General features: G+C 44.1%; 1 protein-coding gene across 5 annotated transcripts; it reads right to left on the bottom strand.

The window, feature by feature from the left end:
* Positions 1-2,594: 2,594 nt before the first annotated feature.
* On the bottom strand, positions 2,595-13,445 carry ZBTB33 (zinc finger and BTB domain containing 33). Of its 5 annotated transcripts, none has more exons than XM_063347006.1 (2): positions 13,325-13,445; positions 2,595-7,627 (listed from the first exon to the last, which is right to left on the bottom strand). In XM_063347006.1, exons 1-2 carry the CDS (start codon positions 13,350-13,352, stop codon positions 5,586-5,588), a joined length of 2,070 nt encoding a protein of 689 aa, XP_063203076.1. In that variant the 5' UTR covers positions 13,353-13,445; the 3' UTR covers positions 2,595-5,585. The 5 variants fall into 5 exon arrangements, with proteins under 5 accessions (XP_063203076.1, XP_063203074.1, XP_063203075.1 ...); XM_063347004.1 differs by lacking the exon at positions 13,325-13,445 and adding an exon at positions 9,391-9,589; XM_063347005.1 differs by lacking the exon at positions 13,325-13,445 and adding an exon at positions 9,247-9,372.
* Positions 13,446-13,544: the final 99 nt, after the last annotated feature.

Genomic DNA, 13,544 nt, shown 5'->3' with positions numbered 1-13,544 from the left:
TCTCACGTGGCTAAAATTCAACACCCTGTAATATAGGATGAAACTGATAGAAATTTGCAATTATTGTTGTGACTTTCATTTAATCTTCAGCTGGTGACTGTGCTGATTGATCTAGATTCCAACAGATTTTTGCATGCATCCTGCATAACAAAAGAAGGTCAGCTTTGTTGTGTGACACACTGTCCTGTAAAGTGTGGTTCTACTCCAGGAAGTGATTTCAGATGACAGCGTTCAGATCTGAGCTGCTCAACCTGAGCGTTCTCAACTGCTTACTTCAGGGACAAAAATAAGGTATTGGCATTTTACTCCTTATTTCCTAAAGATTTAATTTCCTTGGCATCAGATTGTTGACACTAATCCCCAGTTGTCTGCCTTTATTTTCAACTGATGCAGACAAAAAGATACCTAAAAAGCTAAGTCTGGCTTTCAGAACCTACAAGTGGAATACATCCCAGGGGGAAAAAAAAAATAAATCCAGTTGGATTTTGAACTGTGGCATCTCTCTACTTTTAATCTGGAAAAAAAAAAATACTGTCAGAATGGAAAACAAACACTGAAGTCTCTGATCTCACTTTTCAAAGTATACCCACACTTCTTAATGCTGTTTTTAATCCTATGCATTTGCAAAGCCTTTAGGCTAGGCTATGTGTTCACCTTATCATTTCCACTGTCAAATACTAATCAGTATATTAATAAGCTAAAGGATGCTATTGTTTATCTAGAAGCAAGTGTAACTTTACTCCAGTAACAAAGAAAAATAAATGGCTGGAGAAGGGAATACAACTTGGGATTTAAAGCAGTAGTGTACGCAGAACATACCCTGGTGACTTTTTGTTTTACTATAGATTGTTGAAGTGCAGCTCCTGTAAATGTGCGTACTGGAAATAAATGTATATACTAGGCCTTCATCCATTTTATATTACATTTTCCTGAATTAAATCTTGATAAAGAGATCATGAGCAATTTCAAACTAGACAGTATGTCTCATGGTAAAACTCCCCCCAAAAATAGAATCAGAAGGGCACATTAATTTAATGTCAGAAAACATTTTATTGCTGCATCTTTGAAATAAAAGCTAACAGTCCTGTCCCGCTTCTGACAAACACACCCTGCCATTTGTGTCTGTCAGCTGAAGAGGGCTAGGACTATGGGACGCTACCGGACAGGACTAAGAAACTTATGAGGGGAACATAACTTGTGGCAGAGAAACAATTAGGAAATGATTGTGTCAGTGGTTTTGAGTTGACAAATACTAAACCTAGAAAGTTATCCAAATTCTCTTTTTTTTTTTTTTTGGTAAGGAATATTTAAGCAAAAATTACATTGCTGCTTTAAATTCACTATAAGAGGACAAGTAAATTTTCACATTTAAAAAATTACCAGTGGGATTTTCTGTTGAATTACCTGTTTCCTTCTGCTTGAGTAAAACTAAGCGTCAATGTAAATGCAACATTCTGCACTGTATTCATCATTTCTTATGAGAATGTTAAGATTGTGACTCATATGTACCCTTTTATTACTTTACCAAAGTTAAATAAAATCGTGTGACTTTTGTAAACGTTTATAAATTGCATTTTACATTTTAGCAACTTTCCTGTTTTACAAGCATCTTTAATGTTAGTTGAGGAATTACAGTATAATAGCATCACGCATTTAAAAACAAAACAAAACAAAAACCACCAAAAACTGTATTTGCTATATTAGAAACTGGTGTTTCTACCAGGATTAGCCAGAGACACCTTTTTTAAGTTCTGTTTTTAAAAGCCCCCGATGCCCCCACACTTTAGAATTCTGCAGTTCTACCAACGTAAGAGGGTACCCTGATTTCAGTCACTGAACAATTGTAACTCCTGATTTTTTGCATAACACAGGTGAATAATCTAGCCAGTGCAGTGTCAATGTCTCATTTACTTGCTTTCATGTGTCCAGTATTACTTCGGGCCTAATTCTGTCCTGATGATGTCAGCTGTTCTTCGATGACGCAGAAGTAGGTGGAAGCCCTATGCCAAGGAGATAAAGGCATCTAAAGCATCATTTGATATGTTACTTATTAAATTGCATTCCTTACCTGTATTAAGAAATTTACATGAAGGAACTCATTTTCTCCATGTTAGCCACGGTTCACCAACAATCTAACATTTCCAAATCATAACTAGTCAGCAACCTGGTAAAAAGAGGAGCCCTTACCATGAGATAACCAAAATGCATTGCACTGGCGCCTATGTATTTTTTTTTCTTGATTTCTAGTTCATTTGTAATGTAGTAGTTGGACAGACTGTTCCACAGCAGCTCCACCCATTCTCACAGTAAGCGTGTATCACGACATTCAGCTCATGATGCACAGTGGAGTGCATCAAAAAACAAACCAAAAAAAACACCAAAACCAACCCAAAAACTAAACAAACAAACCCCCCCCCCCCCAAAAAAAAAAAACTAAGCCCCAAATAAAAACACCTCTCCCCTCCTCCCACCAGCGGGGGCGGGTCCCTGCTATTCCCAAAGACCTGGGAAAGGAAGGTACAAACTGTTGATAATCTAACACGTTGGACTGTAGAAGTTGAGTTGTCATTAAGAAGAAACATGCTACACTCATCTTTAGAATTAAACATTTTTATTTTTTTGCCATAGAAAGCTCTAAGAACTAATATCAGCTATTGATTAATGAAAAGTAGAACACAACTTTAAAAAGTATGTTAAGGAAAGACTGTACAACTATATACATTACAGATCTTGCAAAAATGATGAATGTTTCACATGGAACAGTTCCTAGGCAATAGCTGTAGAACCCAGTGTTCAATGTATATAGTCGTCAGCTTCTGCATCTTTGTATAAGCTGCATGCCTTAACAGTACAAAATAAATAAGCAGTCAATTGTTATCTCAATAATTTGTTTAATTCACATACTGGAATGCTATGGTATGAATCCCCAAAGAAACCATACAGTGAGGACACAGCCACCATTATCATATTTTGCAGCAGATCCATTAATGTTTTTATATGCATATAAATGACTGTGAGGTTTACTACCGTACTCTGTTGAAATTTTTAATTTTTATATAAATGCTTTTTCAGATTCAATCTTTTTCTTCCATTACCCCACAGCCAATTTCTTAATATTTACATAAGATTTTTCATTAAGTTAAACTGGAAGCTAAGTGTTTACAAAAACAAACAAACAAAAAAACCCAAATGTAAGTGCAATAGCCAGAAATCTAAATATAAAAGCTCATGGCCCCATAAAAAAGTTTTAAAATAATGGATTTAACATGTTTCCAAACCAATAAATACTGTAAGTGAAATAAAAAATTGCTTTACATGACCTCTGGACTTCTGGTATCAAAAATCATTTCCAAGGAAAACTGAAGACCCTGAGACACATGCAAGCACGAGTCTTCTAGCAAAAATAGTTACAAAGCCCTAATTTTCCAGTTTTCCTCCAAAAAGAGACCTTTAGTAGGCACAGTTTAATTTAAGGTTTAAAATATATCAGCAGCAAATATTGATAGCTGTTATGTTTCATTATTACTGAACGTACACTTTGCAACATACGCTTCACTCGAGATGTGTCACCTCAATAACAAAAATAGCATTGTATTTTTCTTGTCACGAAGTTCAGGAAGTCTCAACGTAGCGGACAGCCCGCTACCTCCCAGCTACCTGTGCTAATACAGGCGATTGATCGTTACGTCTTGTGAGGATCACGTCTGACTGCTGAGATATCATCTCAGGTAACATCCAACCTGTAACATGTGAAAGCAAACCCCATTATAACCAAAGGGGTCTGCAATACGATCTGGAAATAATCACGTCTATCACGTCCTCGGCCTACAAAACAGAAGTGCTGAGCATTACATGCGTAAGGTAAACAAATCCTCCTTTTCCCATCATTACTCATACAGATTTCTGGTACCCTTTTTTATAGCTCAAGTTGTATTTGAACCATTTACCATTTAAATGTCTTTCTGCCTAGAGTACTGTATGTCTAAAAGCTTAACCTTGAAGGTCTGTGATCAAGATGCTTACTTAAAACAAAAAGAAAAGAAAAAGCTTTAACTGTAATTTAAGCAATGAAAGGTGACGATAACTAACTAGTACTACGCAAGACCATCTTTCTCAGTCATCTCTAGAACTTAAGCAGTTTTCATATTACCGTTTACAAAAATTCAACAAGCCACTAAATCTGAAATGCTAAACTATGACTCCAGTAAACAGCTGTTTGTTTTTCTCCGATCTACTGTTTCCTGTTCAAGTTGGGCATCTAATTTATCTTCTAAGTGCCTAAACATGTACCAATTGCAAGGAGAAAAAAAGGACAATATAATAAACCCAAACCTGAAAATAGATGACAACTAGACAACTGCAAAGAAATGATATTTTGGGTTATGGTGGATGGAGGGTATTTTTTGATTGTTGGTTTAGTCCTCATGCTTCCACACCCTATAAATGGGGAAAAAAAATATCCGAATCCCTGTTTCACTTAAATATCTAGCCAAATAGGCATACAAGATCCTCAGCAGTTTCGATGCAAAATTGATAGAGCACTTAGATTATTTCATAGTTTTGAGAAGTAAATTTCAAAGCCTTCAGCTAAAAAAAAAAAAAGAAAATGTATTACTTTCATTGTAAGTACCACTTTTTTTAAAATACCAGACTGAAGCCCTTCTTGAAGGGCAAAAAAAAAGGAACAGCACTTTATTCCAAACTAACCACGGGCATCCTTTCCAGCAGTAAGAAAACCTAACATTATTCCTCAAGCTTTGAAAAGGCAAAATTATCTCCTTAAGCGTTCTAAGCTTATTCACTATTGAGCTTTGTGGGTTTGGATTTTTTTTTTTCCCCATTTCAAAAAGAGTAAAATACAATGGCCCAGACACTGAATACTCTGCTCACCATACTGCCAAATATAAATAGTTTGTTCAAGTTAGCCCTAACTGAGTATCTCTTGCTGGCAAGACTATTTGCATGAAGACAGATGATTCATAGTGCTTATAAAAGCAGAACTAAGATGCTAGTTCAAAAAATACACTGCTCCAAGTTACTGGATCAGTTATTTTGGACCCTTGCGGTAATGCATTGTTCACAGAAATAAATATGAGTTGTGCGATGTTTTGTGTTTTGGTTTTTTTTTTGTATAAAAAATGGTTCCATATTCAAGAGACTATGTTGAAAAATGTTACTGCTTTCTTGGCTAACATCTAAACACAATTCAGCATTAAAGTGCTAACATGAAAGAAAGGGTTTACATAGTAAGTATTGGGTACAGGCAATACCTCGATTACTTTAGAAGAAATTGTACCTTTTCAAGCTACAAATCCCCACATTTTGATCAAAATTAACATACCAGAAAACACTGCCAGCTCCTTGGAAATGCCTTATTCTCTATTCAAGTAAACTTTCAGATTAATCGCTTCCACAAAATCACTTGCAGCTACTAATGATCCATCTAAGTGCCACCACTTGATGACTTAGTAGAACAAGTTAACTTGTTTTCACTTTAACATTTGATTTTACAGTGATTTTAACAGTTCATTTAAAATAGCTGCAATATTTCTGTACTGAATCCTTTTTCCAGTATTTATTGCGTTTCAGTAAGATTCTGGTATTACAAACTCAAACTCAGTACTTCCCTCTGATGGATTTTGCTTAAAAATTGCTTCATTTCCCTGTGGAATGAAAATGTCATCCCAGGTAATTTGTTTGGCTGGAGGGTTAGATGTTGTTCCTTCAGTGCCATCCTTCCCTGTGCCAACACGATAAACAATTCCACCCTCATTTATCACTGGTATACTGCTTGAGTGATTAGTAATGTACGCATACTGTCTGATCTGCAAAGACCTGCAAGGATGCAATCGATAAAGCTTGGTATCTCCAGAAGGGTCTTGGCTATGCACTGATCTTATGTGGGAGGCTGTAATTTGGTAGTTGATGAACGATTTGCCACACGTCAAGCACTGGTACCTTCGCTCACCGGTGTGGTGAATTTCATGCTTCGTACGGTATTCTGCAAGAGCAAAAACTTTGTCACAATATCGACACGGATACTTTTTCTCCCAGGAATGAACGTTAAAATGTCTCCGTAAACTCGTCAGACAGGCATACGATCTCTTGCACACAATACAAATGTAGTAGACTCTTCCATCGACTATGAGCTCGTAATGGTCATCGTGCTTTACTTTCATGCGTTTCCTGTTCGGAGAATCACCACCAGATGTTCTCGGAGTTTCATCAAGCTTGGCTTCGCCTTCCTCAGAATCACCCTTTACAGGAATGACTATATCGTATGTATCCTCACCAATATTTGCATAAACCTTACAGCCTGTGGACAGGCCTTCTATTTCAGTTGCTGTATCTAGTGTTATGATTTTCTGCCCTTCTGCCACATTCTTTGACGCGACACCCGAACTGAATTCTTTGTTGTTCCCAGTCAGGACATCTGAGATTTTTATTTTAAATTCCCCCGGCTTAGAACATGGCTCTTGTGAAAATGTAACAACCTGTTTTTTCTGTACACCTGATCCTTCAGTGGTTGCTGCCTTGGGTACAGCAGGTTGCTGAACCAAAGAGCTACTGCTGACTGAACCAGGACTAGAGGAGCTAATGATAGCGACATCATCTTCAACAACCTCTTCATCATCAACAGCAGTTGTTTCCCCTTCAGTTAAGGTGCCACTATTAGATGGCTGCTGGTTCTCCTCAAGTAAATTAATTGTAGGGGTCGCATGTGTTTGATGCGAGGAGCTGGCACTGAGAGATGAGTTAAGTAGAGGCTTATTTAGCACAATGATACTAGGAGTCAAATGTTGCGGTGCTGCAGAGACAAGTGATTCAGCACTTGATTGCGGTTGGTTTGGGCTTAGCTGACTGGCAGACGAGGTGAGTTTTTGAGCTGCTGTGGTGCTCGTCAAATGGGGAGAGCCACCACTGCCACATGATTTTTGGTCAGAAGCTCCAGCTGGATTTGGGCAAGGCTGGTTCTGGGCTGCGGCATTTGTATCTTTAGTACATTCTTTTGGAGGAACAATCTCAGAGCAAAAAATCACATCATCATCCTCATCATCTGAATCACTCATTGTAATTTTTGTAGTCTCATATTCTATGCCATGTAAGGAGAACGATTGTGTTATAACCGGCATCCCATCTGTTACCTCTTGACTCTCTGGCCTTATTACAGGTACTTGTGTTTCAGCATCCTTTTGACCTGGGCTAGAAGTTGAAGTTTTTGAAGCACCATCTTTGACCTCGCTTGGCATATTTTTTCCTTCAGGCGGAGGTACGCCGAGATCAGCTATGAATTTAACACCCAGCTGTTGCCCTGATTTAATCAGTTCATCAAGTAAATCGGATCGAATGCTGATTATTTTGGAACTATAAATATAGTTAAGAATTTCCGCAAAAATTTCTGCTCTTACAAAGCTCAGTTCAACCACTTGTCCGGCCACTGAGAAAAGCTGGTGAAAATATGTGCTTGAGGCAGAAAGGATGTTTCTGTGAGCTCGAAATTTCCGGTCCTCCACGATGACAGTAACATCACAAAAAAGTCCGTGACCACGTTGTTCATTCAAAGACTGAAGGAGCACACTAGAATACTGTGTATCTGTAGCAGAAATCAGTTTCTTACCCTCCATTCCTAAGAAGAGAAAGTAAAAGGCATCAAATTAGTAAAAATACAGATTTAAGGTTTTAACTGCATGACAACATTCCCACATTTACTATTTATTCCTTCTTTTGAAAAAACAAATCTGAGATACTATTCATAAACTTACCTGCTATAGTACTCTGCAACTTTGTTTCTTATTGTTATTTGTGCCTTTACCTTCTACACAAGGTGTGTGCAATTCTGAAGATATCCTCTATTCTTACAAGGCAAGGAACAGAGAAACACCTGCTTGTCTGATTCAACAGCAAATAAGGTAAATTTGAAAATCAAGAAGATGCAATATTCGGGTCCGTCAAAAGGCTTTAAACGTTATTAGACATCTCTTTTTAACTGTGAAAATATTATGTGATTTGTTATGAGAAAGCCCAATAACATCCAGGTTATTTATGGGACAGACAACACAATCTGTGCATCCATATATTACCAGTCAGCTAAGGTTAATGAAAACACTACTGATACTTCGCTTTCTTCCCCACAAAAAGAAACTTTTTTCTTTACCCCTCTTCGTATATTTGGGAGGTTGCTTTGTGTTTGAAACTGAGATCCTGAGGCGCTATGGTAACAAAAAAGATCTATAAAGTCAAACCAATCCGTTTATCGGCACTTCCCATTAGATGTCTCCCAGCAAGACACAGAAAAACAACATCGAAATATACGAATAGCGAGTGAAAGGCGGCGAGCCCTTCATTTCACTCATGAAAGTTTATTTCCACACGCCCGCTAGGGCAGGAGACGAGGAAGCCGAGGACACCCGCCACCCCCCCCCGGCCGGGCGGAACAGGGCAGCGGCGGCAGCACACCCGCTCCCCCGGGGCCAACCGCCCGCCCCCGCCGCGGCCCCCCCTGAAGTTTACCATGAAAACGAGCGTTTCGAGCCAGAGCCGGCACCGTTGCGGAGGCGTTTCCCGGGCTCCCACCGCGGCGAAACGGGCCGGCGGCGCTGACAGGCGGCGGGCCCCGGGGAGCGGCCCCTCCGCGCGGCCAGGCCGTGCCCGCCGCCGCCGCTTCCTGCTCCAGGCGAGGCGAGCGGGGCCGGCCCCCACCGGCGGCGGGAAGGGGGAGGCGGCCCGCAACGCAGAGGGGGAAGGCGTGGGCCCGCGTTACCTGCACTCCTGCCGCCCGACCCCGCACAACGGGCACCGGCCGCCGCCGCTTCTCGGGCTCGGGCGCCGCCCCCGCTGCGCGGCCGCCAGGGGGCGCTGCGGCGCGCTGCCCTTCTCCTGCGGGGCCGCCGCGCTCCGCCCGAGCGCGATCGTCACCCTTCGGCTCCCCAACCCGAACGGCCTCGGCAACCTTCGGCCGCGCTCGGGGACGGAGGGCGGGGCGGGGCGGGCCCCCGGCCGCCTCAAGCCGGGCCCTTAGGCTGGGCCGCCGGGGCCGGACAGCGTCCCTGCACGCCGTAGCCCCCCACGGCCCGGCCTCCTGCCGAGACCCCCCTCCCCGGGGCGCCGGGAGCCCCTCGGCCGCGGTAGCTGAAGTGGTTGGCGGCTCCCAGGAGCCCCCGGGGGCTGCACCGCCCGGGTCGCCGCCCCCCCTGCCCCTTCAGGTGTGCCGAAGGCCGGTGACAGGCCCCAAAGCCCCTGCAGTACCTCACCGGTCCCCGGCCCGGCTCCAGCGGAGGCCTTGGGCCGCGCACATGGGCCTCGCTTCGGCCTTGGCAATCCCTGCCTGGCTCCCAGCTGTCCCGCTCCCTCGCCCCAGGCAAAGCCGGCGGTGAGGCCCCCGACACCTGCCTTACGCCTGACGGTGTTGGATGCAGCTGTGGAGACGCGATGTCAGCAGGTTATTTCCCGTGGCGGCTCATTTCCTTCCCGGGGGCAAAGAGCGGGCTAGCAGTGCCCTGCCAACCGCTGACGCAGCCAGCACCTCCGCCCAACGGCAAAGAGATCTCCTGCGACCCGAACCCCGGCACCCACGCTCACATGGTGGGATCCTTCATTTTGTATTCCTTGCACCACAGTGGCACGTGTCAGGCTCCGCCAGGAGCCGTACGGATGTAAGTCCTTTTGACAAAATGCGGCTCTCGGCACATTCGCCATGTGGTCATCAAAGTGACACATCCACAATGCGGTCTCTTGGAAACTGTCACTGCTCATGAATGCTCAAAGAGCGCCAAGATCATAAAAGATCTTTTTCATCTTCAGTTACTGATCTGTTCCTTTTCTTTTTTTTTTTCTATGGATTTTGCAGACTTGAACCACAGGGGTTTCTTCATCTTTCTGAAGATTCAAAAACTTTGCCAAGAACAAATGTCCTTCGATCAAGTTCGACCAAAAACATTAACAGTCCACGGTCACTGGCACAAATGACTGCAATCCCTCGCTGCATATATCATCAATGCAATGGCCCTGCCTAGCTTTATGAGCCCTTCTAGCAAGAAAATCACCTGCCATGCTCCCTGTATTTGTACAGCCAGTAGCAGAAGTGCCTTTTTGAAGCAAGCCTTCAGATATGAAATGTTACAAAGCCGGCTTCTGATTATTTTTAGGTTTTTCCAGAGAGCCAAGTGAAGAAGAATAAATAATAAAAAATAATAATCAGGGGAAAAGGTAGGCTTTTTTTTTCTCCTCCTATAACTCTTCAATTAAGTTTTCTCCTTTGATAGAGGTTCTAAGTAATTTTTACACAGGAGGTTATATTAAATGAAAATAACACTAGAATCATTTTAATCCTTAATGTATAATCCAGCCTTCTTTTTTTCTCCTCCAGAAATGTCTAATGGTCCAAATTAAACCATTTCTTAGCCTTTCATCCTTTGGCTTTAAGGAGTTTTCTTCTCCTCATCGCCTATCTCATTTCTAAATAACTAACGGGAAAATTTACAGATAAAGATGAGCACGGATTTGGAACAAGCCCTGCTCTTGAGGCATCGTCATTTCTCAAGAATCAGGTTTGAGCTGCTTACCCTTAGGCACCGAAATGCTGCCTAATTTAAAATATGCTGGGCGAGCTGTGAGAGTTGCACCATCTCCTTGACTTTTACCTTTTTGCAGAAGCTTCTCTCTATGGCAACTTCTGATACCAGATATAAAATTTGGACCCCACTGTCACCTTGCCATAGTTAGGGCAGAGCTAATACTCTGACCAGCTTAAAAAATTTTTGCTGAAGCTGCCACTCGGTCCTCCTGCACCTGAATGCAGAATTTCAATGTGAATTTTATTTTTTTGGCTAGCATGCACCCCTTAGTTTTGGGGGGAGTGGATGGCCTTTTTTATTTTTAGATACACCTAGAAAGTGTTTGGTGATTTGACTCACATAAAAACTTACACAGTGATAAATTAAAAGAACCATTTTATCTAAGATATTGACAAGAAACATCTAGAACAAGAACTAAATGTGGGGTTCTTGAGACTGAAAAAATAGGTAAGAGACACAATAGCAACATTTACTTTGATGCATAGAAGTGATCCAAAAAAACTCTGGGGTGGCGGCTCTGAAAACACAAAGTACAAATGTAAAGAAGTGATGTCTAGGCTTTTGTGAAAAGACAAAAAAATAGGCAATTCAGTAACAAGTTTTCAGTTAAGCAATTTGAAGAGCTCTCTTCTTTTTGAAAAATACGGTTTGTGCAAACAGAAAATCCTTTTAAAGACTTGACAAATCTGAGAGACAAAGAAGCATTCTCTGTCATGAAAAAATATATTTTACATTAAATTAAATTTGATATACAGATCAACGTATTTCCCCTTAGGGCCTTCAGTAAAATCAAAATTCAACAGTTGTCCTAGCTAAGACTACATTTAGGGACAGAAATATTATCTCACTGTGGAATTTCAACTAAAACACCACTGCTTCAGAAGGATTCTAAAATAATAATTTCCACCATTCATGCTTCGAGGGATTTTCAGAGAGTATTTTTCTGTCAATCCCATTATATAAGCCTCATATAACTGGATTTAAAGCCCAGTGATACTTTTTATTGACATTTGTAGTTGTTGTAGATGCTGTTACGTACTGTATATATGCGCATTGTATAACCTGTGTGTAAAAATACTTCAAATTACTTTGACATATTAAGTAACAGAGGTGCAGAGTGCTTCTGAGAGGCAGATAGATGTTTTGGACCCTCGGATGCAGACGTGAGTGGCCGTACCACGAGAGCTGCCTCAGCGCAACCGAAGGCTGGTGGCAGCTGTGCCAAGCGCTGCAGTGCTCAGTGCCTCTGAAACCCCCTGGCTGTCCACCTCCCTGCCTCACCACACAGTAAGCCCAGGCTCCAGTGCATGTCATGCTGCCGCTGGCTGCCTTTCAGTGTCTTCCACCCCTTTTCTGGGGCAGCCCTGAGCCCTGGCTGTGGGGGATCCCGGGAGAAAAGCTAGAGAGGGCCACCTGCCCTCATGAAGGCCTCAGGGGTGCATTTATTTGCCACATGGATATGTTCCTATGTCACACATCTGGCCCACTAGCTTCCATCTCTCTGATGGGTTGGTGACATGACTTCATGTAAGCAGAAGAGAGTGTGCAGTGGTCTGGACTTCTTCCTGGGGACACATGGCACAGGGGTAAACGCACTTGGGCAGGCTGTGAGGAGAGCAGGGATGTGGGCTGCTAAGTCTCAGGATCGCCCTGGGTTTTGGGTTCTTCCTGTGACTGGAAGCTCAGAGAGACAAAGTCATTTTGTCTTTCAAGCCTTCATTCCTGCAGTACAGAGTCAGCTGGCAAAAACACAGCCACTGCAGACTTCCAGCTGTCTCATTCAAATGACCCTACCACCCATCAAAACAACAAGCCTTTTAAAAGATAGCCTTATCTAGTTTACTTAGGCAAGCAGTAGTCCCTGATACTCGAAATATTCACAAACCCCACAGCAGGGCGATACCAGGCTGTCCTCAACAGACACAGGAACTGGCGATACACATACGCAAACCTCTGGTAACATCTTTTCCACCCCCGTTCTGCCTGTGGTTACACGCACGCAATATAATATACAATTTAAATAGGCTTCCTCCCTCTTACAGATTTTTTTATTGTTGCTTGTGACAAGTTTGGGAACTGAAATAGCATTTCATTTGTGAAAAGGAGATGGACGTAGACATCTTTTCTAGCCACCATGGGTTTTCGGGCTGGAGCAGCGGCCTGAACCAGCCGCTGATGCCGCGCTCACAGGAGCCCAGCGACGTTATGCTGCACTTCCCAGGGCACAGCAGAAACTCGGTGGGTTTTTTTCAAAAAAGGACAGCCCCGAGGTGCTCAAACCCAGCACCCTGAGGGGAAGGGCGCTCACAGGGGGAGGACAGCGAGGGTCCTATCTTAATACATCAATTGTATAATTTTCTCCCCAAATCACTGCTATTTCGGGTGCTCCTTTCCTGCTGCCACCGGGGCCGGCGGCCGGAACCGTGACAGGCCGCTGTGGGAGGTGCCGTATCTTTTAATTTTCAAAACAAAACCGGCCGTGACGGTGCCGGGCGGCGCCGGGCCCCGGTTCCCGGGGAAGCGGGAACCCCCGTGTCCGCGGAAGGGGGAGCCCCGGCGCGGGGCTCCGGAGAGCACCGGGGGCTCCCCGCCCTCCCCGCGGCGGCGGGGCCGTGAGCTGTCCGCCGGGCAGTGCTGCTCCCGGGCCGCCCTGGACAGCTCCCGGGCCTGCCCCGCTGCCCGCGGGGCGCTGCCCCCCACTTCGGCCTTCCCCGCCGCTCCGCCCCCCCCAGCCGCCGCCGCCGCCTTACCTGGCACTGCCGCCGCCCGCGCGTCCATGCTGCCGGGGGGCCGCCGCGGGGCTGTCCCGCCGCCGGCAGCACAAAGGGACCCGCCGCTGGGAACGCCGCTGCCGCGGCGCTGTGTTGCCGCACGGGCGGGCGGGGCGGTGCGCCCCGGGGCGGGCTTCCCTCCCCCCCCCCGCGCTCGCTTCCGCCCCGCTTCCGCCCCAGAAGCGGCTCCTCCGCAGCG

Source organism: Chroicocephalus ridibundus, chromosome 9 (genome assembly GCF_963924245.1).
Source record: "Chroicocephalus ridibundus chromosome 9, bChrRid1.1, whole genome shotgun sequence".
Taxonomy (NCBI): domain Eukaryota; kingdom Metazoa; phylum Chordata; class Aves; order Charadriiformes; family Laridae; genus Chroicocephalus; species Chroicocephalus ridibundus.
Note: the sequence above shows the minus strand (reverse complement) of the source record. Positions and strands in the feature narration are given on the sequence as shown.